Source organism: Martes martes, assembly GCF_963455335.1.
Source record: "Martes martes genome assembly, chromosome: 17".
Classification (NCBI taxonomy): Eukaryota; Metazoa; Chordata; class Mammalia; order Carnivora; family Mustelidae; genus Martes; species Martes martes.
The window spans coordinates 53,263,516-53,289,597 of NC_137905.1; the positions used below are offsets into that span (position 1 = coordinate 53,263,516).

The 26,082-nt window shown below is 41.2% G+C and overlaps 1 protein-coding gene across 3 annotated transcripts in view; it reads right to left on the bottom strand.

Annotated features, from left to right (window-relative positions):
- Positions 1-16,822: 16,822 nt before the first annotated feature.
- ZNF577 (zinc finger protein 577) overlaps positions 16,823-26,082 on the bottom strand; it is a 19,542-nt gene continuing 10,282 nt past the window's right edge. For all 3 annotated transcript variants that reach the window (XM_080829119.1, XM_080829118.1, XM_080829120.1), the window contains 3 exons: positions 24,810-24,936; positions 24,449-24,544; positions 16,823-18,720 (listed from right to left, as the gene is read on the bottom strand). In XM_080829119.1, the coding sequence (XP_080685245.1) occupies positions 17,474-18,720; positions 24,449-24,544; positions 24,810-24,936 (1,470 nt within the window). In that variant the 3' untranslated portion in view covers positions 16,823-17,473. The remainder of the gene's footprint in view (positions 18,721-24,448; positions 24,545-24,809; positions 24,937-26,082) is intronic.

Genomic DNA, 26,082 nt, shown 5'->3' on the forward strand with positions numbered 1-26,082 from the left:
GATAAAGGCCTCCTGCCGTATTCTTTTTCTACAAGTCTCTCTTTGCTCTTTAGGCCCTTTATATTCTCAAAATGTTTAACTCACTTTCTCAGCTTCCACTTCCCCCACCCAGCCCCCAAACAGTGACCGGGATTGGTACTGGTACTGCATTGAATCTGTAAATCCTTTAAGTGACATCTCCACAATAATAAGTCTTAAAATCCATGAACACTGTGTATCACTCCACTTAGTTAAATCTTCTTTAATGTCTCTATTAATAAAGTTCTGGAAAATGTTTCTTATAGTAGTCTTATGCGTTTTTATTAGAGTCATCTCATGATATCTGAAATTTTTAATGCTCTTGTAAAAATATTTTACAGTTTTATTGCTTAACTCTCTGCTGGTGGTATATAGAAATACAGCTGATTTGTATATTGGTATTATGCCAAGCAAAATTGATAAACTATCTTACTCTAATCGTTTTTGTGACTATTGTGTTGTAAAATTTTAAGACTCCGTATTTTCCCACTGCATCAACATCCGCACAAAGAGGCCCAGAATACACCAAATAGGCAACCAGGTGTATCCCTGTAATAATGTTCACCCCTGCACAAGTTCTTCTTCCTACCCTAGTGTGACCTAGTGCCATTCAAACACACCACTGAAATACCCTCCACTCTTTTCTTATGTACTTCCCCAATAGGGCACTTCCAATAGGAGGTACTCCCTGACCCTTGATAAGGGCATTTACTCAAGGATCCTTGCTCGCACCTCATTTCACTGGTTGAGACTGATCCCTTGGTACTCTCTCCTGAGCAACCTCCTCTCAGCAAGCAGTGACTCTGTGTCTCAGGACCTGTGAGTATAAAAAACTTTTTTCCTGCACCTCTCCTGTGTCACCTTCTCGTGGCTGCATCTTGCTGACAATTCCCTAAAGGAACATAAAGCAGTTATTCTAGATTTTTTACAAAAGGACATATTTTATTTATTTATGTATGTATGTATGTATGTATGTATGTATGTATGTTACTTGACAGAGAGCCAGAGAGCACAAGAGGGGGAATGGCAAAGGGAGAGGGAGAAGCAGGCTTCCCGTAGAGCAGGGAGCTGGAAGTGAACCTGGCTTGATCCCAGACACCTGGGATCATGACCTGAGTCAAAGTCAGATGCCCAACCAACTGAGCCACACAGGCACTCCCATATTCTCTTTAAATAGTGAGTTTCCCCCATCCTTTTCCATTTTAAACCTTTATTTTTCCCTTTACACTGGGTGAGACCTCCAGTCCGATGTTGAAAGGGTGTGATGATGCAATATTGTATTCTTCCTGATTTCAAAGTTTCTTTAAGTATGATGTTTACCAAAGATTTTTGTAAAATCCCTTTATCAAATTAAACATTGCCTATGTGATTAAGTGTCCATAAAAAAATATATCTATAAACAAGGTGCCTAGTTGGCTCAGTCAGAGCAGCAATTTCAGGGTAGTGAGTTCAAGCCCCACACTGAGTGTAGAGCTTACTTAAAAAAAAAAAAAATTCCGGGGTGCCTGGGCGGCTCAGTGGGTAGAGCTTCTGCCTTCGGCTCAGGTCATGATCTCAGGGTCCTGGGATCAAGCCCCATATTGGGCTCTCTGCTTGGCGGGGAGCCTGCTTTCCTCTCTCTCTCTCTGCCTACTTGTGATCTCTGTCTGTCAAATGAATAAATAAAATCTTTTAAAAAAATCCATAAACTGCAGAGAGCTTCCAGGTTGGTGAACATATCCATGTACCAGGAGGATGGTGCACTCCAACTCCACAGGGACAGAGCTCCTGCCGCTGGGGACCCTTCTGGACCTCACCCTTCAGCTAGACCTAAGTGCATGATGTATTTACTTAGCCTCATTGCCTTGAGCATTCAGGGACATCTTGGCTGTTTTGGAAGAGTTTTGAGGTCCTTACAGCAAAGAAAATATTCCCTGGGCAAGGAAAAGGGAATCCAGCAGAAGAGACTCTAAGGATGTCTCTAGCAAAGGAGAAATCTAGAGAAGTGAAATTGACTCAAGAAAGAACTCCAGGAGTGTCTCTGTGAAGAGATCTAGACCATAGAAAATGAAGGGAGGGGTGTTTACTGGGATAAATAGGGCTTCTGGGATGTTCTGTTGCTTGATCTGAGTGGTAGTAGACAGTTGGTCACACATAGCTGTTGCCATTTTATGTTAAACTGATAGCGGCGTGTGTCGCTGCCTTTTTTTTTTTTTTTAAGACTTTAGTTATTTATTTGACAGAGACACAGTGAGAGAGGGAACACGAGCAAGGGGGAGAAGCAGGCCTCCTGCTGAGCAGGGAGCCCAATTCAGGGCTCGATCCCAGGACCCTGGGATCATGACCTGAGCCGAAGGCAGACACTTAACGACTAAGTCACCCAGGTGCCCTGCGTGACTGTTCAATATACTTTTCTGCATGGTATATTTTACAACACAAATGTTTGAATAATTGCACCTACTCCACTTTACACAGCTGGAAATCAGTTAGAATGAATAGCTTTTTAGTTCTTCTATTTCAAAGACGACTGCTTATCACTACATAATACTGCATCCAATTTAATAATCGTCCTAATAAACCATTAAAAATTCTGATGTCCCAAAGTTACTTCTGTCCAACTTTATTTCCATGCTCCCATCGAACATTTCAAAGAAAAAAAATGACAAAGCATCAAGATAATATTAACATTTATACAGTATTGTACTTATTTGATTGCCTTCTATATGAAGCTGAAAGCCTCTACATGACTAGGTCAATGTCATAAGATCTTTTCATCATCCGTATCTTGGGTATGTGTCTGTCATGTTTTAGACATCCATATATTTTTGTTTAAGTTAAGCTAATAACTAGATTCTTCGAAGAAAAATTGTGTTGTGAGTGCATCATTAGGAATTTGAGATTTTTTCATTCACCATTTAAGAGCAGAATCTTGGTGCTTGGGGATCTTGAAGCAACAATATCAGAGGGCTGAGAGTGGGACAACATGCCAACAGAAAGCCGATAGTGTTCTGCAGCCAGAGGTGAGATTTGAAAAAACAAAAAACATTATAAATTATAAGAATAGGATTGGTGAAGTAAAGAAAAAAATGAAGATACTTGCTAGAAGCAGGGTGGTTTGAGTGGCTTTTGCCTCTGGTGAGAATCTGTGGGCATTTCTGAGGATGTGAATAGGCCTCACTATCTGGTGGTGTCCGTGAAGGAGAAGTACCATATATACATTGGATCCAATCATGACTCCCATGAATACACCATATGGGAAAGTCATTAGAATTGTGTATTTTGTGGTACTAGATGTTTCAGGAGTTTTAGAAGATAGTCCTGTATCTTGGTAGAATTGTGAATATGCTGAAGAGCTTCTAACAGCATAGGAACAAAGACACTTCTCAGCAGGTTGGAGATCCAACACAGGAAGCGGGAAGAACCAATGCTCTTCCAAGCTCTGTCTTTGAGCCCCATCCACCCACAAGTGCTGGGGCTGATGGTGACAGCCTGAAAACTGTTCAGGAGGGAAGTGGTGCAGAGAAAGGCCTGAGGATATTCTATGGATATAACAGACAAGTTTACATCCAGTGTTGCCCAGGTTGGGTGATAGCCCCCAGCTTAAGCATTGTCTTAAGCATGATCCCCTTGTAGAGAAGAACCAAAAAGGTGGCCACAGCCATGCTGGTGAGAATCAAGTGTATGGGCCTCCGTGCATGGCCTGTACATGATGTGGAAGCATAGGATGAGAGAAGAAAGGTATTCCCCATGACCCCAATCCCAGTCTGGACCAAGAAAAGTCATCAAACATCATTCTCTTGGGGTCATGGGAAGAAGCAGTTCAGCAAAGAGATTGAAGTTCATGAAGTTAGAATTCAGTATGACAGCACAGGTCACAGACTTGTTCCAATATACCCAGCTCTGACAGGGACTCTTGGGCCTCTAGCAACTCCCTGGACAGAAATTACATTTCTGGGAAGAGCACTCCATACCAATGAACTCAAAACTGCCACTCAAGAGTAGCCATTCTAGCATGCTTCTATCTATGCTCATACAGCCACACAAGATGGTTCTTTATTTAGTCGATTTCCCAAATCCTTACGTGTGCGTGTCCAGAACATAATCTCAAAGGTAAAGCCTTATCTTTCATTTCAAAACGTTTCTTCAATATCTACTATATGCCCAAATAGGTTGTGAGTCCTCGGATATACCAAGATTAACCGAACTAGATCATTATACCTAAGGGCTCCCAGCCTAATGTGGGAGACACATATATAAAATATAAGAATATAAATTATGCCATGAATGAAGGACATAAATGCTTTGTGGAAACATGTATCACAAATTCCAGCACTTAGTAATTCTGTGATAATATATAGAAAATTATATTTTTATTAATTTAGTAAATTATTTAAAAAATTAATATGTATATATACAAGGAAAAATAATGTAAAAATATGAGAGAAAAAAGTGAATCTGCATCCTCTCTCTCATTTCTAGGCTTACTCCTCTTCCCGGAGATAACCACAGATCTCAGGTGTGCATTCCAGCAGTTTTCTTCCTGTTTTTAAAAAAAGTATGTATGAAAAAAAAAAAAGTATGTATGTGTGTGTATGTGCTTTAGCAATAAGTAATAAATGTAGGATTGAATGTGTTGCTTATATTTAGAAATTTAAAGTATTCCTCCTCATAAAACAGGGGCCAAAGAAAAAAATACTAGAAATATGGCAGTAAAAAAAAAAAATATGTGAGACACATACCAGGAATGAAAGGACAGGAATTTTATTAATAAAATAATAACATTAAAATTCACCATATATGTTTTAATATTATAAAATTCACTTAATATATCTAAGAAGAAAATTCATATGTCTGTCACCATTGATGCTAAAAATAGCTTTTGACAAAAATCAACATGATTTTTAAAAAAACCACTCAAGGTTGTAGGAGTTTATGATGCTTCTTTAGTTTGATAATGTATTTATATACTAGCACTTTATTGGCACTCAACTGAAGCTGCATATTGATCAAGTATCCAGAGAATCCTGTTGGACTCTTATTATTCTCCGTGGCTGTCTGTGGATTCTCCTGTCATTCCATCTAGGCAATCAGGTCATCTGCAAATAATGACAACTTTTTTCTTCATTTTCAAGAGTAAGCCCTTTCATTTTTATTATTGACATATTGTGCTGGTTAAGATCTCCAGCTCAGGAGAAAGGTTATAGCAGACCTCACTGCCAAACAACTAGGGAACATCTCTCAAGTTTTATCATTCAGTGTGAAGTTAGCTGTCAAGCTTTGGTAGCTAATATTTATTTATTTATTTATTTAAAGATTTTATTTATTTATTTGACAGGCAGAGGTCACAAGTAGGCAGGGAGGCAGGCACAGAGAGAGAGGAGGAAGCAGGCTCCCCGCAGAGCAGAGAGCCTGATGCGGGGCTCGATCCCAGGACCCTGAGATCATGACCTGAGCCGAAGGCAGAGGCTTTAACCCACTGAGCCACCCAGGCGCCCCAGTAGCTAATATTTATTAAGATGAAGAAGATATATTTGCATCTGTTTTGCTAAGCAGTTATTTTTTCATTATTATTAATATTTTACCATTTAATCTTGCATTATCATTGCAAGAATGCTGGCACTCAAAATACAGATTAAAAATCAACAGTTTTTCAATGGTACTTTTTCCAAATATATTCGTTACTGATGTAAAAACATACATAAAACAAAATTAGCATTTCGAAGTATACAATCCAGTGATGTTTACTACATTCACAATGTTATGCAACTACCACCTCTACCTAGTTCCCATTTTTATCATTCTAAAAAAGAAACAAACATATCCGTAACCATTAATCAGTCAGTCTCCGTGCTCTCTTCTCCCCAGGCCCTGGAACCCACCAATTTGCCGTCTCTATAGATTTACCTATTCTCCACATTTCATATAAACAGGAATACAATATGGGGTCCTTTGTGTCTGGCTTCTTTCAGTTATCATGCTTTTGAGGCTTATGTTATAACATTCAACAACATTTCACTTGCATAGGTAATCAATATTCATTATGTATATCTATGTGAATACATGTATATACACACATGTACCACATTTTGCTGATCCATTCATCCACAGATGGACACTTGGATTACTTCCATCTTTTGGTTATTGTGAACAGTGCTGCTGTGAACATTCATGTAGAAGTACTGAAGTACCTGCTTTCAATTTTGTTCAATATATAGCTGCGGGTGGCACTCCAGGGTCATATAGTAATTCTAGATTTACCTTTTTAGAGGAATTGCCAAATTGTTTTCCACAGCAAATGAACCACTTTCCATTCCAGCTATGTTCAAGAATTCCAACTTCTGCAGTGTTATCCTTAATATTAGTAAATACTGGGCATTTTAGGAACTGCTAAGAGAGAAATGTTTCTAGTGCCCAAGGACATGTTTTCATAATAAATCCAAAGTTCCTGCATTATACAGCACTTGCAATAAATATATATGAACACACATGTGAACGTAAGTCTTTTCTCTCCCTTTGTCTCATATGTTATTTTTTAGTATTCCATGTAAATCTTTTATCACTTTTGCATATCTAAGAAATAAGGCTCTAGAACAATGGCGATTTCAAGTAGTGATAGTTCATCACACTTGGCAGAAACACTACAAAAGACAGTAAAAATAAGGACAGCAAATTTATGCAGTCTAATGCTTTAGAATTCTTACTAAGTCAAATTATATATCACAAGACATTCTGATTTATAAGGAAATAGGACATTCCTATTTCCATATTTTATTACTTAATATTTTGTCTAATAAAATGTTATAATATTATAAGCATACTTATGTTTAATAAATTTTATTAACACCTAAAAATTATGTTCCTACATGTAATTCCAAAAAGTAATAAAGTCAAATACGATGTACAATGAGATGTGATTTTTCTTGGCTTTTCTGCACTCACTACAACTGCAGGGTCCCTCCCCTGAATGAATATCCTAATGTATAACAAATGTGACTTGAAAAGAATGATTTCCCACTTTCACTGCATCCACAGGTGTTTCCTCCTAAACATACAGCCTGTGAGTTTCAAATGAAATTTTTGACAATCTCTGCATTTACAATGTTTCTCTCTTTCGGTGCGATCCCTGTGGTATACTGAAAGGAGTCTTCAGATGAAAGGCTTACAGCTTTCATTGCATCTAGAAGGTTTATTTCCTATAGAAGTTCCAGAATGGTCTACTATAATCAAAGCGTTCATGACATTTCTATTTTATATGAGTTCTCTGAATAGATGGGACTAATCAAAAACTATTTCTCACATTCCTATAGTCATTGCATAGAGAATTTTCCCCTATGCTGAGTTCGCTGATGATTAGTAAGAGCTGACTTCCGGAAGAAGGCTTTTGGACATTTGTTGCACCCATAGGGCCTCTCTCCTGTGTGAGTTCTCTGGTGCCCAATGAGAGTCGACAAAGTAGCAAATGCTTTCTTACAATCACAGCATTCATATGGTTTCTCTCCTGTATGAATTCTCTGATGTACAGTGAGATAGGATTTAGCTGTAAAGGCTTTATGACATACATCACATTTGAAAGGCTTCTCACCTGTATGGGTTCTCTGATGTATAATGAGAGTTGACTTACAGGACAAAACCTTTCCACATTCACTGCATCCATGAGATTTCACTCTCGCATGACAATTTTGCAGATGGTTAGTGAGACCTGACTTCTGGATGAAAGCCTGCTGACATTCACTGCAGCCATACGGTCTTTCTCCTGTGTGAATTCGCTGATGAATCATAAGATGTGCCTTAGTGGAGAAGGCTTTCTCACAATCTGAACATTCATATGGTTTCTCTCCCGTATGAATTCTCTGATGGACAATAAGATGTGCGTTCGATGTGAAAGCTTTATCACATACACTGCATTTGAAGGGCTTCTCACCTGTATGGGTTCTCTGATGTATAATAAGAGTTGACTTAGAGGACAAAACTTTCCCACATTCACTGCATCCATGAGATTTCCTGACTGCATGCTGAGTTTTCTTATGATTAGTGAGATCTGACTTCTGGATGAAGGTTTGTTGACATTGACTACATCCATACGGTCTCTCTCCTGTGTGAATTCGCTGATGAATCACGAGCTGAGCCTTTTTTGAGAAGGCTTTCCCACAATCTGAGCATTCGTATGGTTTCTCTCCTGTGTGAGTTCTCTGATGCGCAGTGAGATGTGTTCGAACCATGAAGGCTTTATCACATACTCTGCATCTGAAAGGTCTCTCTCCTGAGTGAGTTCTCTGATGTAAAGTGAGTTTTGACTTCCAAGGAAAAGCTTTCCCGCATTTACTGCATGCATAGGATTTCCCTTCTCTATGACGAGTTTTCTGATGATAGATGAGTGCTGACTTTGTAATGAAGGCTTTTTGACATTGACTACATCCATATGGTCTCTCTCCTGTGTGAATTCGCTGATGGACTATGAGCTGAGCCTTTTTTGAGAAGGCTTTCCCACAATCTGAGCATTCGTATGGTTTCTCTCCTGTGTGAGTTCTCTGATGCGCAGTGAGATGTGTCTGAACCATGAAGGCTTTATCACATACTCTGCATCTGAAAGGTCTCTCTCCTGAATGAGTTCTCTGATGTAAAGTGAGTTTTGACTTCCAAGGAAAAGCTTTCCCGCATTTACTGCATACATAGGATTTCCCTTCTCTATGATGAGTTTTCTGATGATAGATGAGTGCTGACTTTGTAATGAAGGCTTTTTGACATTGACTGCACCCAAATGGTCTGTCCTCTGTGTGAGTTTGTTGATGAGTAATTAGCTTTAACTTACTGGGAAAGGCTTTCCTACAATCACAGCATTCATGAGATTTCTTTCCTGCACACGTTCTCTGAAGCATGATCATGAGTGGTTCATAAGAATTCACTGCACATTTATTCCATCCATATCGTTTCTTACCTAAAGGATTTGGGTCATAATTAGTGAGCTCTGACTTCTGAGTGAAAGCCAATGTACCCACAATAGAATGAGCAAGATAATAAGGAAAGGTCCAGAAAAATATTTTTTTTCCATTTACTATAAAAAACAGTAATGAGACAATCAGTAAAATCTGGGTAAGCTCTGTAGATTGGGTAATGGTTCTATATCCATACCAATATTCTGATTTTTTTTCTTTTTTTAGTATTTTGGTTACGTGGAAAAATTAACTTATTTCTAGGAAATACACATTCAAGTATTTCGGTATAAAGAGTTCAGAAAAATAGGATGTGTGTATGTGTGTGAATGGAAAAATAGGTGGATAGAATGTGATAACGTAAATGTGGTAAAATATTACCACTTAGGGAAATCTACAAAAAAGAATATGTAAGGGACACCTGGGTGATTCAGTCGGTTAAGTGTCTGCCTTTGGCTCAGGTCATGATCTCAGGGTCCTGGGATCGAGCCCCATGTCAGGCTCCCTGCTCTGCAGGGAGTCTGTTTCTCCCTCTGCCCCTCATCCCACTCATTCTCTCTCTTTCCCTCTCTCTCAAATAAATGAATAAAACCTTTAAGAAAAAGAGTTTGTAAGAAATTCGTGTGTAATTTTGGATTTCTCACTAAGTCTAAATTGCTCAGAAATAAACATTTTCAAAGGGAGAAAAATGTAAAATAAAGGACCTTTATGTAAAGATATGTAGGAGTATTACTTTTTTTTTTTTATAAAGATTTTATTTATTTATTTGTCAGAGAGAGAGAGAGAGTGAGTGAGCACAGGCAGAGTGGCAGAGGGAGAAGCAGGCTCCCCGCGGACCAAGGAGCCCGATGTGGGACTCGATCCCAGGACGCCGGGATCATGACCCGAGCCGAAGGCAGCCGCCCAACCAACTGAACCACCCAGGCGTCCCTAGGAGTATTACTTTTAACAGCCTGAATGTGGAAGGTAGTATTTATGTTCACACAATGGCACCCTGCACAGTACTCTGATACTCTTGATCTAGTGCTGGTTACACAGTATACTGACTATAAAAATTAACTGAGCTGTACCCTTATCTATATATTTTTGTGTATGTTATACTTCAAAAAATTTTTACATAAAAAAGCAAGCAAAAATTTAGGCAGGAGTCAGGAAATGCTCACATGTAGGAGGAATTTGGATATTATACCAATAGTAACAGGATGCCATTCAAGGTAATAGTGGGAGAGAGATGACATGTCCTGATTTTCACTTTAAGAATGTCATCCTGTGTGTATATATATCAGTTATCACACTAACAAGGTCTTAAGTAATGTGACATAAATACTATTTTTAGGATTGTGGACTGTGCTTGGGAAAATCGGTAAAGACCTGCTATGGCATATATCACCTTTTTTTTTTTTTTTTGATTATACTTTAGATCTTTCCCTCTTTCCTCCAACTCAAGACTGTTATTCCCATATGATGGTTTAATTATCTTCCATACCCAGATAATTGTCAGAACCTGATGTCTTTATAAGTCTGCATGTTTCTAAAGTTTCTTTTTGTCTTCATGAATTTTGGGGGTGAGAGAATGGAACAACTGACTTCTATTACTTTTTAAAAATAAATAATAAAAAAAGACCAAGAAATCTGGCTATTACGTGGCGAATAGAGAGAAGCAAGAATAAAGAAGTGAGAGCATTCTCAAGGAAACTATAATAACTCTGGCAAGAGACAATGGATGTTGGGGCTTGGGTTAAACAATAGTTATAGAAAGGAGTAGAGGACCTCCAGATACAATGAGGAGAAAGTACAGACTACGCTCGCTGATGGACTGGATTTGTGGTGTGAGTGAGAAGAGGAACCAAGAGTGACGTGACGTTTGAAGTAGTTATTAGATCTCTGAGTGCAGAAATAGGCGAATCTGTATGGATAAAAAAAGAAAGTCCAGGTTGGAGACAGAAATTTGGGGCTCGTCAGCATATAAATAGTATTCTTAAGGCCAAGAAAATGAATAAACCACACTAGGAACAAATGATAGAAATAGGCAAGGATGAAGCTTCATGATCTCTGACTCTGGAGACTTTTGAATATGCCCAGAGAATGGACAAAGTCCATCCATCAGGTGCAGACAATGACCAAAGAAAGATGCCAACATAAGTTTTGAACAAATATCTGGTAGAGGCAGGTTGGAATGAAGAATCTCGGCTTCTCATTCAAAGATAAGCATAGTTAACCCCCTTACTGATTCTTTTTTTTTTTTTTTAAAGAATTTATTTATTTATTTGATAGAGATACAGCTAGAGAGGGAACACAAGCAGGGGGAGAGGGAGAGGGAGAAGCAGGCTCCCACCAAGCAAGGAGCCCGATGCAGGGCTTGATCCCAGGACGCTGGGATCAGGACGCAAGTCGAAGGCAGACGCCCAATCGACTGAGCAACCCAGGCGCCTCTCTTACTGATTCTTTTCTAATTCTTTATGCAACAGACAACAAGCTCTAATATATTTAGACACCACCACTGTGGTCAACATTCCCACCTTCTAGCTTGTTTTGATACATTCAGAGAAGGCCCACTGAAGTCCAAAGACCTGAACCTTGGATAAAAGGCTTCTGTGTCAACTAGAATTGTTACGTCCCTTCCTCAGGTAAAAGGGGTGAAAATGAGAGCTGCTGAGAAAACAGGAAGGGGCGTTGCCAGAGAGGAAATAGAAGCGGAGGAGGAGGTTTGGAAGCTGTACAGGAAACATTCCACCAAACATAAACCAATCCAAAGAGAGAAGAAGAGGTGCACATCTCCCTAAAACACCAGGCAGATGAGAGCCTCATTAATGATTTAGGTGTCTGTAAGGACCTCTAAAGTCTGACCCTTGTTAAAATGCGTTTGGAAGGGGTCATCCCCTCATGGCCAACTACGTTACTTTCACAGTCTCACATCTTCTTGTTCTCAGTTGCTCACTTACCTGAAAAGTACTGACACTGCATTTCATTTTCTATGCTCCGTGACTCTTCTCTAAGCTCAAAATTAAGGATCATATCTGTCTTGGTAGCTGGATAGCCAGTTCATGGGAAATGACAAAGACTCGGACACTTATAACTGGACTTGGTGGGAGATATCTAAGGAAAAGCACAAAAGTCTCGGGAATTGACACAGTTTCACCTTGACAGATCAAGTATCTATCGAAGGTGAGAGCACACAAATTCTATCTGGGAACAGAAGACAGACTAAGAATCTATTGCCTATAAACTGAACTCCAGGATCTTGAAGCTCTTTGGAAGCCAGGGCAACTGAAAAAGGAAAGGCTATTGTCTGTGACACTTTGCATGACACAAAGCAATCATCTTTAACTTTTGTCACAGATTGCTGGAATTCTCCAACATCATACCCAGATATAGATTCTTCTGAGCAGAACCTAGTAGCTGCCACTCTTCCCAAGGAAGCTGCTTAACCGACTGAGCCAGCCCAGCGCCCCTACATCATACATTCTTATATATCTATTCACCTGCATTCCTTTAGCAAATTCAGTGGTCTACATTTCATTATTCTACCTTTGCCCTAATGTTGATTGCATGGCTTATTCTTCCTTCAATTCTGAATTTAGGAATGTTTGTATGTTTCCACTTGTTATTTTCATAAGCCTCTGCAAATCTATGATGACAAGGGCAAGAAACAAAAACCCACCAGGGCCTTGGTCATTTTCTTCTGTTCTTTGGAAATCATCAGCATTTTTAGTCTACTGTCTTTTCTGGTTCTGAACATCTGACAAGAGAGCTCTGATTAAGAATAAAGGAGACAAGGGGCACCTGGGTGGCTCAGTTGTTAAGCCTCTGCCTTTGGCTCAGGTCATGATCCCAGGACCCACATTGAGCCCTACATGGAACCCTACATGGAGCCCCAAATTGCATCCTGCTCAGCGGGAAGTCTGTCTCTTCCTCTCCCACTCCCCCTGCTTGTGCCACTCTCGTTGTGTCTCTGTCAAATAAATAAATATCTAAAAAAAAAAAAAAGAATAAACGAGACGTTGCAATGACAGACTAGCTTTTAGAGTCCTTTTTTAATATTCTTTTTTTAGAAAATATTTTATTTATTTGACAGAAAGAGAAATCACAAGTAGGCACAGAGGCAGGCAGAGAGAGAGGGGGAAGCTGGCTCCCTGCTGAGCAAAGATCCTGATTTGGGGCTCGATCCCAGGGCCCTGAGATCATGACCTGAGCCAAAGGCAGAGGCTTAATCCACTGAGCCACCGAGGCACCCCAGGTTTTTGAGTTTTCACAATTACTCAACACCCTTCTTTTCATGAAGGATGAATTCTTTTTTTTAGAGAGAGCATGTGAGTGCAGAGTGTTGGGGTGGTGGTTGGGGAGGAGAGAGAGAATCCCAAGCAGGCTCAACACTCAGTGCAGAGCCCAACACAGGGTTCAGTCCCATGACCCTGATATCATGATCCAAGCCAAAATCAAGAGTTGGATGCTCAACTGACTGAGCCACCCAGGTGCCCCATGAGGGATGAATTCTTAAAAGCACAAAGCTGGGGTTAGAAAACGGAGCCCTCAGAGAGCAGACTAATCAGCCCACACACCAGCTAGGAATTTCTAGTCTACCTTCACCCCTAAAACACAAATACAGAGAAAGCCAAACCTGGAGTAACTGCTCCCCTACACAGAACTGGCACTAGGTAACTTGTTGTGGGACAGCTGATTCTGGACTTCTTCCCTGAGGTCTGGCAGGTTCTAAAACCTAGAGACCCAAGTTCTAGACTGGAAATCAAGACAAAAGTAGGTGGAATCTGTAAATCTGTACAGACTGTGTTGTGAGGTTCTAAAGTATGTAAATCAAATTTCTTTTCGCTGAAATCATCATCCCATTCATAACAATACTATTTCAAAACTGCTTGCTTAGTCTTCAAGGCACTGCATGGCAGACATTGTTCTGGAAGTTTTCTGTTCGTGGTGACAGAGCGGTTAAGAGGAGGCCAGGACAAAACACTCCACAGAACACAGACTACCAAAGTTTTTTCTGGGGAACAGGAGCAGAAGGGATGGGATAAAGGGAACAGTAAGGTTCACTAGGACCCACAAATTCCCCTCCCACGCTCCTAATATGGGGTCCATCTAGCCCCCCAGAGCAGGAGGAATGAGGGCAAATGCTTCCCACACAACAAGAGCTCTCTAGAGCCATCTCTTGCTGCAGCCACACAGCAGGAAAGACCTACAAAGGTCTGACCTTGTCCAAGCTGAGCCACGGGATGAGCTTGGAATCGACCCAAAGAAAACCAATTCCCTCACATGCTGCATAGAGAAGCCCCAGTCGTCTTTAATAGGGTCTGACAGGCACCCTCTTTAATAGCTACTTGAACCCAGGCAGAATTCTCATGTGAAGAAAAACAACAAAGGCAGATGGACTGCATGTCCCAGAACCCCTGTGGCAGCCAAATAGCCAAGAAGCACCAGCCACTAACTAGGAAGACAATGTAACCCAAACCGCACCTTCCAGAAAACTGTGACTCAGCACAGGTGCCTCAGTTCCTAGAAAAGCCAGAGGGACTAGAAATAGACCAAACTACACTCCCCAACTTCAGCTGGGTTTGGGTCTCCTCCTCATGGGGTCTGCTCCTCACTAATGGAAATCATCTCCTTCTGACCTCTTCCTGCAAGGCTGAACAACCTAGGGTTGGGGCTCCAGTGACTAGACTGGCCTCATCTACCCCTTTGCTCAAGTGGAGAGAAACCCCACAGTAATTTTTATAATCCATTTGCTACAACATTCTTAAGCAGACAGAATATTTATAATCGCTGTTTTGACATCATTTTCTGTTAATTCTGTCACCCAGGTCAATCCTGAGTCTCTACTGACTTTTTGTCATGTTGATAGGTCCTAATTGTTTTGTTTTTTGCATACCTGGGTAAGTTTTGACTAGATGCCAGACACTGTGATTTCCACATTGTTGGTTTTCTCAGTTGATGGACTGCTTTCTCTTCTTTAAATACTACTGGGCGTAGGTCTGGGAAGCAGTTAAACGGCTTGGAAACAGTTTGGTTTTGTAGCAGCTTGCATCTATCCTTTGTCAGGAGGGCTCAGAGCAGCCATTACTCTAGAGTCAATCTGAGTGACCCACTGAGGCACTATTTTTCTGAAGTTCCGCTGTGACCTTCCAGATATTGGGAGGGGTTTCCATTCCAACTGGTGGAAACAAATTACTCCCAACCTGTGCAAGTTCCAAGGATAGTTCTGCCTGTTCATTCCAGTGGTTCCTCCTCCAGCCCAGGGAGCTTCCTCACACAAAGGTGCTGATTACAACTTCAAATCATGTGGGGGAATGGGTTCGCTTTGGGTGCAGCTCTCTCCTGTCCTTTAATCTGCACTATAAATTTGAGCCACCTTGAATTCTCCAAACTCTAAACTCTGCCTCAATTCGGACAGACTGCCAGGATCTGATGAGATTCCCCCTCCCTATGCTACAGAATGGAAACTCTGTCCAGGCTGGGGTAGTCATAAGACTCCCTTCATTTGTTTCCTTTCTTTCAAGTTAGCTGTGCTGATCTCCTTATTACTCTATGTCTGAAGACAGGCCGTTCATATATTTTGCCTATTACTTCTTGTTATTTAATTAATGAATAAACATTAAACATTTCCTGTTAAACAAGAAAGGTTGTTGGAATTGGCTGTGAAGAATTCTGTTACTTAGGTGCATTATGGAATATGCATCCTACACTCAGAACAGATGTTGATTTATACAATTTCAGAATACATACAAATACATTTGGTAGCATTCAGAGCACATAAATCTCACATTCCTTTAGAGCATTTATGAGTTCTTTTCCAGTACTGATCGTTTTGTTTATATATCTTAATAGTATTCCTTGCTGTCACATCTAATGACACAGGTGTAAGAGTCCCTGATTGTAGAAAAAAAGTTACTATATTTGGACTGTAATTATCAAAGATAATTCTCTGTGAACATGCTTCTCTAGATTTATTTAATGGCTAGGTAGGAATATCCTATAGTATAAATACTCTGACATCTAATGTTTTTGTGGTAGACAGAATGGACTCCCAAAGACGTTCATGTCCTAATCTCCAGACCCTGTAAATATGTTACCTTATGTGGCAAAAGGCATTTAAAGTAAAAGATGCAATTAGGTATTTTAGGGCCATGTGAATTGTTTCTAGAATTTCACAGGCTCACAGAGAGGAACTGTGCCTCAGGACAAATCACATCCAGAGCCTCAACCAATTCTTGATTTAGAGTGTTTAAACTCAAGATTTAGATGGAATTTTAGACTTTGAGTTGGTACTGTAACAGGTTGAGACATCTGGAGGTGCTGAGAGAGACTGAATGTATTTTTCACATGGTATGGACACAGATAATTGGGTGCCAGAGGGTGGTCTGAAGGAGGCAGAATAAAGGCCCCCAAAGATGTCTACATCCTAACCTCCAGGATTTGTGAGTATGTCATAGTATAAGGCAAGGGGAATCAAGGTAGTAGGTGGAGTTACGGTTGCTAATTAGCTGATTTTAAGATAGGGAGGTTATCCTAGATTATCTGGGTGGGCCCAGTGTAGTCACACAGGTCCTTAAATGTAGGTGAGGGAGGCAGGAGTCCAGTGTCAGAGGGATGGAAGAGTTGACCAGCCACTGCTGGCTTTGAAGGCGGAAGAGGTCTGCAAACCACAAATTCAGGCAAATTCTAGCAGCTGGAATGACAAAGAAAAACAGGTTCTCCCTGGAGCCTCCAAAAAGAAATGTAGCCCTGTCAACCCCTTGTCCAGCAAGACACATTTCAGATTCTAGACCTCCAGAGCTGTAAGATACTACTGTGTTGTTTTAAGCCACCAAATGCATGGTAATTTGTTACAACAGCCATAAGAGACTAATAAAGTTGTAGCTCCATATTCATCACATTCACAGGTTTTTGGTACATAACACAGGATTTCATTTATTAGAGAAGTCTTTCCCAGATTCCCAAGATTCAAAATTGTGACACATTTGTTAGTTTGGCAATAGAATCCCCATCTTAGAATTTCCATCTTTTATTGTGTTCAGGGGTTTCTTCTTCCTATGAGTTCTTCCACATTTTACTGAAAACGTCCATATTCAGTGTCTCTAGAGGTATGTTTCTACACTTCTCTGATGGGATGAAGTAGAACTTATCACTGAAAACATCATCACATTCTTTCCTAATGTTCTGGTCCTGTGGGAATTCTTTGATACCAATGGAGGTATCACCTCCAGGAAAAGGTTTTCTCACATTATCTGCATTGCTGCCCAGTGAAATTTCATAGAAATTTAATAAGTCTGAATTCTCACAGACTTATCCTTTATACCACCTCTATACCTCTAATACCACCACCGCATCCCATAGCATTTGTGTCCAAAATGAACGCTGACATATGTCGAGGATTCTTGCTACAGGCTTTTCTGATATCAGATATATTCTGGTACCAGCGATTTTCTTTCCTACACAATGTCTATGACATATAAGACATAATTTATCAAGGAAGGTGTCACATTCACTGCATTTGCAAGACTTATTCCCTGTGGAAATTCCTGATTACCTACTGAGGCCTAACTTCTTGGAAAAGGCTGTTCCACAAACACTACATTTCTACCCCCGAGGAACTCACGGAGGTTTAACGAGGGCTGAGTTCCCAAAGAAGGTATTTCCACGGGCACTGTGTTCATGTTGCTTTGCTCCTGTGCAAGTTCACTCATGTACAAAGAGCTTGGACTCCCTGAGGAAGGTTTCTCCACCTCCAGTGAATTTATAGCTTTCTCTCTTGTATGAGTTTTCTTATGTTTAATGAGGATCGACATCTGGGCAAAGGCTTTGTCACATTCGCTGCACTCATACGGTCTCTCTCCGGTATGAGTTCGCTGATGCTGAATGAGCTTTGACTTGCTCCTGAAGGCTTTTTCGCACTCATTGCATCCATAAGGTTTCTCTCCCGTATGAATTCTCTGATGGTTGGTCAGGTCCGACTTGAAAAAGAAAGTTCTTCCACATTCACTGCATTTATAAGGCTTCTCTCCCGTGTGAAGTCTCTGATGTGCAATGAGGTATGCCTTCTGGGAGAAGGCTTTCCCACACACACTGCATCCATAGAGTTTCTCTCCAGTGTGAGATTGCTGATGTCTACTGAGCCGGCACTTCTGGCTGAAGGCTTTGCCACATTCACTGCACCCATAGGGTCTCTCTCCTGTATGACTTCTCTGATGTACCATGAGCTGCGACTTTCTGGAAAAGGCTTTTTCACATTCATTACATTTATGGGGTTTCTCTCCAGTGTGAGTTCTCTGGTGTTCAGTGAGCTGAATCTTCCTCATGAATGTTTTCCCACATTCATTGCATCCGTGTGGCTTCTCTCCTCTTTCAGTTCTCTGATGCCTAATGAGCTGTGCCTTCCTGGAGAAGGCTTTCCCGCACTCGATGCATTCTTGTGGTTTCTCTTCTGTATAAGTTTTTTGATGTTCACTGAACTGTGATCTAGTGCCACTGGGTTTTATCCATCCATGGCATTTAAGTCCACTAAGAGTTGTATCCTGCTGGATGTAGACTGATGATTTCCCACATCCACTAAACTCATCAGAGTCCTCTCCTGCATATCTTCTACTCTGAATAACAAAACCCAAATGTGGTTTCAAACTTTTACAATGTGAGCCAAACTTATTGTGTCTTTGTGTTAAAGGAACAAGACTGTCACATAAATCGGAATTATTTCCAAGTGCATTACTGTGCTGATCTCTTTCCAAAGTTTTACTCTCATTTTGGTTTTCTGGGTGCCAGTGCATATGGTCAATCTCCCATATTTCTTCTAGGAAAAAGAACAACGAAAACATCCATGATAATTTTAAGGGGGAAAATGTAAAAAAAAAAAAAAAAGGCGCCATGGTTTGGACTAGCTCTTTATAAGATCCCTGTCTAAGAGAAATATGCCCTATGTTCTATGAAAAAAGACAATATTTTAAAACTGCAAAAGGAAGAACAGCTACTTTAGAAACAACAATGGATAGCCTACAATGAATAAATATAACCTGGGATTCTTCTTTTCAAATAGGACCTTGCAAAATGGAGACAAAAGTAAAAACAGAACCACACTATGATTGTGAATAAAACAAGAGAAGACGAAGGGGATGGATCCATTCACCCGACAAATAGTGAATGTGCTGGTGTTCGGGAATATATTACAATATGATATTTAAACATCAGAATAAGGGGTGCCTGCATGGCTCAGTTGGTTAAGCGCCTGCCTTCAGCTCAGGTCATGATCCCAGGGTCCTGGGATCAAGCCCCGCATCGGGCTCTCTGCTCAGCAGGGAGCCTGCTTCCCGCCCACTCTCTCTTTGCCTGCCTCTCTGCCTACTTGTTCCAAGAAGGAGCAGCCAATGCAAAAACTTAGGCATGATCAAGAAATACAAGAGAGGCTGGTGTGCCTGGACTATCCTGAGCTTAAGTGAAGTGGAAATAGTTAAGTTTGAAAAGGGAGGAAGAATTGAGAACATATAGATGACGTAGTAAGACTTTGTTATAAATTAGATTTTATGCTAAGAGCAATGGCCATAAGCTACTGAACATTTTTTGGAAGGAACACAACCCACTTTGAATTGGTATTTCCCAAAATACCAATAATCCCATGGCTGTTGTATGAAGAATAAACCGGAGGGATGAAGTTGTTGAGAGAATACACGGGAGGCTACCGCAGAGTTTAGGCAAGAGGTAACAGCAGCTTCAGCATGACTGACCACCACAGAGATAGAGAAATGTACAAGAACAAGGACACAGTACAGAGAAGGGAATGACAGTGATAAGAGGAAAGATAAGCCTCACTGTAAGAATGAATGCAGAGGAAGAAAAGGGAATCATCCAGGATAGCTTCTCAGTATGTGCTTTACACATCTGGATAGCTGCTAGTGGCATTTAATAAGGTGAAGATGATTAGGGAGAGAGGTTTGGCATTTGTGGAGAATCAAGTGCTCCATTTTGAGGGATATATCAGGTCTGAGATAATATACACGTTCAAGAACAAATATGATGTTTCCAGTTAGATCTATGAGTGTGGAGAAAGTTCTAGACTTCAGATACCATTTTTTTAAGTGGGCATGGAGCTCAATGCAGAGCTTGAACTCGCAGCCCTGAGATCAAGAGCCAGACACTTAACCAACCGAGCCACCCAGGCGCCCCTTCAGATAATAACTTTAAGTCATGAGTACATAAACAGTACTTAGATATTTGGACTACACAGAACCAGATGAGATAATACAGCATGAATGAAGAAAGAGAAAGACCCAGGAAAAGAATTTCATGGATTCCAAGTCTTAAGAGTTTTGGGAGAGGCATCTGAAAATAAATCCAGAGACATCAAACAAACACTGATCAAACACATAAACAATGTGGGTTTTCAAAACAAAGGGGTAGAATTGGAAAATCAGAATGTAGTACCTAAAGCATCTCATCCCAAGACTACTGAGGTAAAATATTCAACGCCCTTGTTACTAAACCTTTCCCCTTTCATTCCACCTGCACACCAAAACTAAACTTACATAAAACACCAATCATCTATTAAGAGTAATACGGTAGTCAATATTTCAATAGCCTACGTAAAAATGATACAACCTCACTCGGTCCAATACATCCAGACACATATATGTCCATCTAGAATTTAAAAATAGGTCCTCTGGGGCACCAGAATGGCTCAGTCAGTTAGGTATCCCACTCTTGATTTGGGGCTCAGGTCATAATCTCAGTGACGTGAGAACGAGCCCCGCGACTGGCTCTATGCTGAATGTGTATGCTGCTTAAGATTCTCCCTTCTTGCCTCCTCAGCCTGCTCATGCACATGCGCATTCTTTCTCTAATAAGAAAAAAAAAGGTCCTTGGACCATCTGCCCTTGTCCCAGAGAAGAGTACAGTTGTACTGACTGGTGGAAACATGACCTTCTCCACTTAGTTTAGTCATACTATAACTGTGTACTGTGCTGTTCAATAACATTTTCTACAATCTTGGGAATGTTCTGTATCTGTGTTTTCTAATATGGTACCCACTAGCCATGTGTGGCATTGAGCACTTGAATGTGGGTGACCAGAGTGGCAGTGAAACTGAATTTGTAATTTTACTTAATGTTAATTAAATTTATATAGCCATATGTGGCCAGTGGCCAACACAATGGACAGCACAGATATAGGTCATTTGTATCCATATAAACCATATCTATATTTGCCATTATAATCTACTTGACATACTCATCCCCAAATTTTCTTTTTTCAACTAATGCCACATTCTTTCTCAATCTATTCCTATATCATCTCTGTCATCCACCAATTAAGAGATATATTCCCCATCCAGGAACAAAATATCAACCTGCCTTATCTACAATTTTTCCTAGAACTCCAAGCTGTAACTTTCTATGTTTCAATGCTACTACAGAGCTACGAAGCAAGACTCAAGCAAGCTATCAAGCAAGACTATCTATAAATAGCTTTACAAAGTTAAAACAGAACCAAATTCACACTTTTTTTTTTTAAAGATTATTTATTTATTTATTTGACAGAAAGAGACATAGCGCGAGAGGGAACAAAAGCAGGGGGAGTGGGAGAGGGAGAAGCAGGCTTCCCGCTGGGCAGGGAGCCCGATGCGGGGCTCGATCCCAGAACCCCAGGACCATGACCTGAGCCAAAGGCAGCTGCTTAATGACTAAGCCACCCAGCCGCCCCAAATTCACACTTTCTAAGCCAATTATTAATATAAAATCCACAGGAACCAGCCATTTCCTCTCACATAGTCTCCTACAGGCCAACCTGTTAAGAATCTCCCACACTGCCTTCCCCATTTCCATCTCCAAAATCTTTTTACTGACTCCTCATTTTGATTTGAAACTCAGCTATCTTTCTTACAGAACTTATTTTATCATTCTTCCAAAAAGTATTTTATTCTTTCTGTAACATTTTACCAAAGCTCAATTTCCTCTAATTTTGCAAAAACAGTGCCTATCTATGCCTCACAATCAAATGCTAAAAATTATAGAATTTCAGGCACCAATGTCAACCCTTTGCAACTGGGACTTTGAAACTCGGAAGGTATTTCTGTCCTTCACTAGATCTCACTTTCAGAGTGCAGTAGGGTGGCCGTTCTTCAGTGACAGGGATCCAAGCATAGCTGGTCTGGCAAGCATATTTCCAACCTCATATGCTCAGGGCACTCCCCGTATCTACTAGATTAGAAACCAAATCTCAAGAGACAAAGCCAGTGGTTTGAAAAAGTTCCCACGTAGTTTACGCACATCCCTGATTTAAAAACAAAATTTAAGAACAAAACAAAACAAGACCTACTTTTAAAATGTGAGGAACAGATGCAAGTGATGGTGTCAGTGAATGATTATGTAGTCTACACGCAGGAAGGAAGAGTAAGACAGAGACCTTTTCTCTATATGGAAAAAGAAGCCTCATACCCACCAGTAAAACAATACAATAAAATGTGTGATCATAACTGAGTCAGTGTGGTGTAGACACAAAGTTACAGAGAAATTAGAAAAGACGGGAGTTCCAAGTGTACCCTGGAACTTGTAGAGATAAAAAGAACTCAAGGTGAAAGGCAGCAGTATCCGGCTGTAATGCAACACAATCAAAGGCACAGATGCCAGCCCTCAGCTCAACGGACATGATGTGACCTGTGGTATTCAATAAAATGTATCACTTCCTCCTCTTTAGAATAAGGTTGTCACTTGTTTCTGGGACATTTTCTGACCTTCCTCCTCCCACAGCCCCAAAACTTCTCACTCTACTTCTCAGCCTCTAAATACATGCAGACCTCTTGTTTTTTTAACCAGTTCTCGCTCCTCCCGTTTTCTTATCATGTTCCACTGTTTTAATGCCCCCTGCCCACCGAGGCATGCAGCCATACCATCAAAAGGGACTAACTGAACAAGCAAAAACAGCCAATGTTGTGCAGCAACTGGTGCAGTTCAAGACTAAATGATCACAGCCTCCTCTGAGGCGGGAACTGAGAGTGTGCAGTTCTCGAAAGACTTTTCAAAACAATAAAATCTAATAAACGTAGCAGAGACTGTCAGGAATAATATAGAAAACTCAAGGCAACTCACAGTGACCAAGCACCTCACGTGTACAGCAACACAGCAGAACCTAAGGAAAATGCACTAGGAGTAAGAGGTTCACCAGGAGAAATGATCTCCGGTTCCAACACTAAAGCTGAAGGAAAAAGGACTTCCCAGGATCATCATCCTTGGTGCCAGCAAAATACAGAATTAGAGGTCCGATCAGACTACAGAAGGGGAGATGTCAACCGGGGAATAACTGTGAGTGTGCAGAGAGCTTAACTCTTCAAATATACCCAAATACATTCGATGGCAGTGAAGACATTATCTGAGAGGAAGGAGGACTCTGTTTTGCATACAGGAAGGATGTCAAAGGGCAGCTGTGCTGGTGGCTGGGGGTTATACTGCAGATTAGATGTTAGTAGAAGAGGGCAATTTGGGACTTTCTAGCAAAGAACAGAGAGCTTAGGCCTTGAGAATGAATGAAACTTTTTTTTTTAAGATTTTACTTATTTGCCAGACAGAAATTACAAGTAGGCAAAGAGGCAGGCAGAGAGAGGAGGAAGCAGGCTCCCTGCTGAGCAGAGAGCCCGATGCGGGGCTCGATCCCAGGACCCTGGGATCATGACCTGAGCCAAAAGCAGAGGCTTTAACCCACTGAGCCACCCAGGCACCCCTGAATGAAACTTTTAATATGAGAATCAAGCAAAAGATTAAAAAAAAAACAAACAAAACAAAACCACAAAACCCCAGAGCCTGGAAGTTGGGGAAGCAGAGGCTGATTAAGTAAACAGAGGTGCCCTAAGAGACAAGGCACACATAGTTTTTAGATGAGCTCAGGTGAGGTGGGTTGTCAGGGAGGGATTTTAGCCCTTTCAAAAGAGGTGAGGACGGGTAGAAGATGAGAACTGTGCCAAATGCAAAGCCATCTATAAGGGAGCAAGCCGGTGAGGAACAGGAGGCGGGAACGCTGCAGCAAAGGAAAGGGAGAAGACCTGCACAAGCCGGGCAGGAGAACCAGGATCCTACAAGAGCCCAAACTGTAATCAGACCTAGAAATGAGGAAAAAAAGGAAGACCTCAGCCTTTAGTAGCAGGCAAAGAAGAGCCCAATAAATAAGATACAGAGGGGCGCCTGGGTGGCTCAGTCGTTAGGCGTCTGCCTTCAGCTCGGGTCGTGGTCCCAGAGTCCTGGGATCGAGCCCCGCATTGGGCTGCCTGCTCGGTGAGGCATCTGCTTCTCCCTCTTCCACTCCCCCTGCTTGTGTTCCCTCTCTCTCTGTCAAATAAATAAATAAAAAAAAAAAAATCTTAAAAAAAAAAAAAAATAATAAATAAATAAATAAATAAGATACAGAAAGGAGTTGCTCAGATATCTGTGTCACCAACTGGTATAAGAAAAGTTCTCCACACACGTCCAAAGCGTTGACCTTTCACTGGCCGGCTGGAGTTTTATTGTCCTTTCTCCCCATTTTCTTGGTTTTCACTCACTCACCTGGACAGCTTTGACTCCCAGCGGCTCCCTCTACCGTCCATGGTGGTTCTCCTTGCAAAGACTGGAAGAGTGAATGTGGTTTGTTGGCTTGATAACCTGTAAATGGGACTCATTAAAAACTCGGCACCACGTATTTAAGCTTGGGAATCTGTGAAAACTGCAGAAAGTCTGTATATCATTTATATTTCAGTAAAGCAAAATCCTTCTCCTGGGGAAGGAAGAGCATATCCGCTCTAGCGCCAAAGAGGAGAATAAGTCTATTCCCTACAATGTGTTAGCCCAAACCAGCAGATATTTCAGAGACACTACCGATTTCATCGAATGAGGGAGAGAAGGTAATGGACTGTGACGCTGTCCTCACCCACTGACACCAGGTTCCTATAGTTCTCCAACATCACGTCCTGGTACAGGTCCTTCTGAGACGGAGCCAGCAACTGCCACTCCTCCCAGGAGAAGCCCACAGCCACATCCTCGAATGACAACGGTACCTGTAACAACAAATGCCAACGCAATCTAAGGCGGGACAGATGGCGCAGGAAAGAGGGACAGGAACACATTCTAGTCATTTTCCCATGATAAGTTATGCCTGTGAGTATTTCACATACCACAGGACCTTGTATCTTAGTTCATTTGGGTTCCTGTAACAAAATACCAGAGACTGTGTAGCTTATAAAAACAGAAATTTGTTTCTCACAGTTGTGGAAGCTGGGAAGTCCCAGATCAAGGAGCCAGCATGGTCGCATTCTGGTGAGGGCCCACTCCCTGGTGCAAAGGCCCCACCTTTGCTTACACATCATCATCTTTGGGGGTTAAGATCCCAACATATGGATTTTGTGGGGACACAAACCTTCAGACACCACCACCACAGAATTTTATTAATTAGTTCTTCTTAGCCTAAAAGAGTACTACAGTAATATTTGAAAAAAAATATTTGCAGAGACAGATCAATGTGGAGGAAGAATGTTCATTATTTATAACAGGGAAAAACTATCCATAGCTACATGTCCATCAAAAACTGATGGAAGGTGGGGCGCCTGGGTGGCTCAGTGGGTTAAAGCCTCTGCCTTCGGCTCGGGTCGGGATCCCAGGGTCCTGGGTCCTGGGATCGAGCCCCGCATCGGGCTCTCTGCTCGGCAGGGAGTCTGCTTCCCCCTCTCTCTCTGCCTGCCTCTCTGCCTGCTTCTGCTCTCCGTCAAATAAATAAATAAAATCTTAAAAAAAAAAAAAAACTGACGTAAGGGTGCCTGGGCGACTCAGTTGGTTAAGTGTCCGACTCTTGATTTCAGCTCAGGTCACCATCTCTGGGTTGTGAGATACAGCGCTGTGTTCAGCTCCGCACTGGGCATGGAGCCTGCTCAAGATTCTCTCTCCTCTAACCTCTGTCCCTCCCCACCATCTGCATGCATTGCACGTGTGGTCTCTCCCTCTAAAAAATAAAATGGAAAACCTTAAAAAAAAAAAGCAGTTGAGGATATACTGCAGTATCTCCATGCTGTAATATTACTACACAAACATTAAAATCAATTTGGTAAGGGGCGCCTGGCTGGCTCAGTCGGTAGAGCATGCGACTCTTGATCTTGCAGTTACAAGTTCAAGCCCCACGTTATGTAGAGAGATTACTTAAAAATAAAATC